Source organism: Monoraphidium neglectum (genome assembly GCF_000611645.1).
Source record: "Monoraphidium neglectum strain SAG 48.87 unplaced genomic scaffold scaffold02657, whole genome shotgun sequence".
In the NCBI taxonomy this organism is placed as follows: Eukaryota; Viridiplantae; Chlorophyta; class Chlorophyceae; order Sphaeropleales; family Selenastraceae; genus Monoraphidium; species Monoraphidium neglectum.
Window position 1 is genome coordinate 3712 of NW_014010971.1, and position 5375 is coordinate 9086.

Below are 5375 nucleotides of genomic sequence, written 5' to 3' on the forward strand. Positions count from 1 at the left end.
GTGTGTGTGTGTGTGTGTACGCGCGTGCGCCTGCATGCGCATGTTTCTGCGTGCGCGTTTGCGCATGCTCTATCATGTGCATTCGTTGTATGACAGTGGTGTTCCAGGCCGTCTTGGGTGCGCAGCCTCCGGTGGTGTCGGGCAGAACCAACAACATGGCTGGCGTTACCGTTTGGTTTCTGAAGCCCGGCGCGTGACCCCCGCAGAACCCTTTGTCGCCACATCTTGTCTTGCGGACGGCTCGCACGCGGGCGGCAAGCCGTCAGGTGCAGGGGCGCCGCGGCAACGCTCCCCCCACATATTCACGTGTCCTCACCTCGCGCCCGCGGCGGCGCGCAGGTACTTGCCATGCCGGCGGTGCCGCTGACCATGTCAGCCGGCGTGATTTTTGGCCCTGCGGTGGGCACCGTCATCGTCTCCATTAGCGCCACCCTGGCCGCCACCATAGCGTTCCTCATAGCCCGCTACGCGGCGCGCGACAAGGTGCGGCGCGCGGCTGGGCGGCCGGGTGAGGGCGCATTACCTGGGCATGTTGCACGCCCCCCAAGCGGGATTGCGCCAGGCCAGCTGCGACGCGCGGCAGGGGGAAGCGTGGGTCTCTCTTTGCAGGCGCGTCATGGGCATGGCTCCACGGGGCATCACCTTTTCCCTGGTGTTGATCCGGTGCGGCCCGCCCCGCCACTCCTCAAACCCCAGATTCTGTCGTTCGCCCAGCGCAACAAGCGCTTCGCCGCCATCGACCGCGCGATCAGCCAGAACGGCCTCAAGTTTGTGACGCTGCTACGCCTCAGCCCGCTGCTGCCGCTCGCGCTCTCCAACTGGTGGGCGGGCTGGCGGCGGGCTGACAAGGCCAGGCCTGGACATCGCAACTATCAAAACGCACTTCTTGGGTGCCCCGTGGCGAGGGGCAGTCCGGCCTTCCCCTCCCCCGCCTGCCTTGTGCTCGCTGCTCCCCTCTGTCAGCGCTCCCGCGCGCCTCATCGCCTGCCATGCTGCACACTGGTTTTACCCCCACCTTTCGAATCTCCGACCACCCTTCCCCAGGTTCTACGGCCTTACGAGCGTGGACCTGGGCAGCTACGTGCTGGGCAGCTTCGTCGGCATGCTGCCGGGCACCTACGCCTACGTCACCGCGGGGCACCTGGGCCGCGCGGTGCTGATGGAGGGCGGCGAGAGCGCGCTCAGCATCGCGCCCTGGCAGGTGGCTGTCGGCGTTGGCGCTTCGCTGCTGGCGATAGGCTTCATCGGCCAGATTGCCAAGCGTGCGATCGACGAGGCGGACGCGGAGGCCGAGGCGCGGGACGGGCTGCATGGGCAGCGCGAGGAGGCTGTGGGGGAGCGGCGGCAGCAGGCGTGGGGCCAGGCGTGGCAGCCGCAGCCGCAACCGCAGCCGGCGGTGGATTGATTGTGGTGCACAAGAGGGTGTTGGCTGGCTTGCTGATGACAAGGCCCAGCGCCGTGATGATGGAGTGGTCGGTTGGCTGTGTTGGGGTGGTGCTGGTGTGAGAGAGCCTCGTGGAGGGGGGTGAGGCACGGAGTTGCGTGCCAATTACTTTGGTGAGGTGCTCGGCTGTTTTTGTACTGTCTGCATTGCTTGATTGGCTGCCGGCGTGCCGGCCATTACCCTGGCGGGATTGACATCACCATGCCAGCGACGGCCCCAAATTCACTGTGCACGCGCTGCTGGAATATCGCAGTTGACATTCGGGGCTGGGGTGTGCGCCGCCCCAGGCGGCAACCCTGCGCCCATCGGTTGCCCGGCACGCGCCCTATTGATCGTGCAGCAGTGATGCTGCTGTGATGATGTGAAATACAGCATTGGAGACGCCCGTGGGACACAGCAACTGGGGCTTGAGCAGAGATCTGAGCTGGTGTATCAGGGCTTGCCCCTGCCACCACCCACTGTGCGCTGTGGCCAGTGAGTGCAGGCGCAGATAGGGGTTGGGTCACCGCGTTGCAACACATCTGGGGCCGTGGGTGGCGGGAACGCGGCGCCGAAATCGGAAGTCAGTTCATGAGGGTGTGCATTCGATCATGCGCGAGTCGCTGCCAGTTGATTTGGACGCATGTCGCTCTGCGGCGAATGCCGCCTGATATCACACGGTGCGTGATAAAGATATATTTTTTCGTCGTGGCGCATCCCTTTCATTGACCGGACGACACCCTGTGCGTGCCGTGCCGTGCCCGCCTTACGGTCGCACCCACCCGTCGTTGTAGCGCGCCGCGCGGGGCACGCTCGTCATCTCTGTGGAGTCTTAGGTGCATAAATATCAATCTCGCGCCGGACCCCAGGTGGGTAACCCGGGCCCTTCCCCCCAAACGCGGGGCCTTCGCCACAGCGTTGGGCTAGACTAGCCCAAGGTGGTCGCTTTGATTTGAGATTAAGCCAAATCACCCGTGCTTGTGGCCTGCTGGCGCTTGGCTTGCGCAGGGCAGCGTCAGTGGCGCCTGCAACGGCGCCCACAACACTAGTCCGTTGCGCAGGGCGACCACCGAGGCCGTCCCGTCGAGCACGCAGAGGGCAGCTAGCACTGTAGGCGCGGACACTGCGGGCGCAGCGCAGCAGCCATGCTCCCGTGGCTAGGCTCCACAGTAGCCGCGGCGCCGCTGGCATTGCGCACGCTAGCGTACACGTCGTCGTGGGTGGCGCACAGCCTCATCGTGCAGATGCTGGTTTGGGGCGTGCTGACTGTCTACAACCGCAACGGGCTCTCCAAGAAGAACACCCGGGAACCGGCACTGCCGGTGTCCAGGATGCTGCTGGCGGATGTCTTTGGGTACTACTCATGGATGATCGGCGCCGGGCTGGTCCAGGCGTGGTGAGCGGGCTGATGAGGGGCCGAGGGCTGACGGACAGGGGCGCCACGCGCTGCCTGGGGACCTGGCTGCTGCAAATCGTGGCAGCTGCGGGGCAGGAGGGCAGTGCCGGGCGGGAGGGCAGTGCGGGGCGGGAGGGCAGTGCAGGCCGGCAGGGCAGTGTGGGGGAAAGTGGGTCAGGGCACGGATTCTGCCAGGGTGACGGCAACGACGGGGGCGGCGCAGTGTGCGCCAGGGGTGGCGGCGACAGCAGGGCTGCGGCAGATTTGTGGGAGTGGCACGTTGGCGTCAGTTTTCTGGCTGCACGCCTGTGCTCGCAGCTGCCATGCAGCACAGCTGGTGTACCGCTTTGCACACCCCACCTGCACCTAGACTTGCAGGCTCGGCGGTAGCGGCTGTTGTTGGCATCTCATCCATTCAACATCATCAGTCTTCAAGAGTATTGCAGCCAGGCCCCGGGCAGAGAACTGACTGGCCATGCACGCCCACCATTGTCTGGTTGCAGGTACAACCCAACCATGGACTCGTGGGGATTTGAATTTCCCTTCACTAAACTCCTGTGGTACCAACTCCCAATCATCATGGTGTGTGGGCTTGACGGGCCCGGTCCTGGTTGCTCCTCTGGCAGCGGCCGTGACCTCGAAGCGCCTGCCAGCAGCCACCCGGGTTGGCCAACAATCGACCGTCTGGACAGCAGGCATAGGCCCCGCTGCACCTGCCGACCACCCGCGCCTTTTCAGCTGCCCCTCTCCCCGCACCGCCTGAATGCACTCGGCCCCCTCCTCGCCCCCGCCTGCGCCACCCCCTCCGCGCCAGGCCTACGACACTTGGTTCTTCTTCGTGCACCGCTACGCGCACATCAACAAGTGGCTGTTCCGCCACGTGCACGCGATGCACCACCGCAACGACGCCTACCTGAATGTGACATCAAACTCGTTCGAGCACCCCATAGACGGCCTGATGGTTGTTGGCATCCCGGTCGGCTTTGTCGCCTTGCTCGGGTGCCACATCGGCAACTTCTGGACGCTGTTCGTGCCCATGCACACGATCGCGTGCATCTTTGTGTTTGGTGAGCGCGCGGGGCGCGTTGCACATTCAAATGCGCTTGCTGCGGCAGCAGAACCCCATCTGATATGACCTGTCAAATGTTCACGCCGCTGTGATGATGATGCTGCATTGGACAACCCCATACCTTTGACCCTCAACCCTGCTGCGCCCCTCCCGCCCCTGACCTGCAACCTGTAACGGCCCTCACTCCCCAGGGCGCACGCGTCTTGCTGCACCCACAGCCTGACCCTCCCTCCTTGCACCCGCGTTCAGGTTCTCACACTCACAATCACACCCACACCCTGCATATCCCCCCACCAACACGCACAACCGCCCCGCAGGCCACAGCGGCTACGACCTGGCCCTTGACGAGTGGCACCACGTCGCCCTGCTGGCCATCAACCCCATGCTGCTCATCCAGCTGGTGACCGCCAACGCGGCCGTCCCTATGGACCACGAGGACCACCACACCAACCCGCGCGTCAACTTTTCGCTGTTCTTCACGTTCTGGGACGACCTCTTCGACTGCTCGCACCCCAAGCGCGCACCGTTCACGTTCCTGCTGTGGTTCGTGAGCCTCTTCTTCTTCGTGCCCCTCTCCCTCTACTACGAGTGGATCTGGTTCGGCCCCGCCAGCTTCTTCGCCGCGCTCGTGCTCCACATCTTCACGCCGCTGCCCAACGCCGTGTACAAGCTGCTGGGCGGCGTCGTCTCGCGTACAGTCAGCCGCCTGCCGATCTGGGACTGGATGCGTCGTGACCTGCTGCTCACCTACGCCGAGCCCGGCCAGCCGGGCGCGTTCGACGCGGACCCCTCCCGCCGCTACATCTTCTGCTACCAGCCGATGGGCGTCCAGGCGCGCGGCGCGTACTACACCTTTGCGGGCAAGGGGCGGCGCAGCCCCGTGTCGAAGCTGCACGACGTGAAGCTCGCGGCCGGGCGCGTGCTGTGGGGGACGCCGATTGTGCAGCAGCTGCTGGCGCTGTACGACTGCTGCGACACGTCGTACGCGACGCTGTCGGCGCTGCTCACTGACAAGGTGCGCCCGCCGCCGCGACGTGCCGCGTGCGCTTTGTGCGCACGGCTTACCCTTCTCCTTGTGGCGCGAGAGAGAGAGAGAGCGGAAGAGAGAGAGAGAGAGAGAGAGTGTGTGTGTGTTTTGTGTGTGTGTGTGTGTTTTGTGTGTGTGTGTGTGTGTGTGTTTTGGTGACCGGGTGATCTGTAGCGGAAACCGTGGGCCTACAAAGGCTTGGAAAAGGGCGCGGGTGCAGGAGCTGTCTTGAGGCGTCCCATGGGCAACGTGCAGGCCTTGCAGCCTGGCCGTCACGCCTGGAGGCTTCGCCCCGTGTCATTATTGCCGCTCGCCGCGGTCTCACGATGACCCACACCCTCACCAAGCACGCGCGCCCTAGCAGACCTCACCCCCAGTTGCGTCCTCACCTTGGCTCCTCTGTGTGAGCTGCCACCAGCACTGGTGACTGGTTGCTGACGGCCCCCCCCCTCCCCCCGCC

At 64.9% G+C, this 5375-nt stretch overlaps 2 protein-coding genes across 2 annotated transcripts; both read left to right on the forward strand.

The window, feature by feature from the left end:
- Positions 1-348: 348 nt before the first annotated feature.
- On the forward strand, positions 349-1405 carry MNEG_11248 (hypothetical protein; the record flags this gene model as incomplete). The annotated part of the gene is made up of 3 exons (XM_014040280.1): positions 349-483; positions 697-821; positions 1045-1405. 3 exons carry the CDS (start codon positions 349-351, stop codon positions 1403-1405), a joined length of 621 nt encoding a protein of 206 aa, XP_013895734.1.
- A 1163-nt stretch (positions 1406-2568) lies between these two features.
- Positions 2569-5147, forward strand: MNEG_11249 (hypothetical protein; the record flags this gene model as incomplete). Its single annotated transcript, XM_014040281.1, has 5 exons — positions 2569-2819; positions 3323-3401; positions 3634-3886; positions 4206-4903; positions 5136-5147. The coding sequence occupies 5 exons, from the start codon at positions 2569-2571 to the stop codon at positions 5145-5147; spliced, it is 1293 nt and encodes a 430-aa protein (XP_013895735.1).
- Positions 5148-5375: the final 228 nt, after the last annotated feature.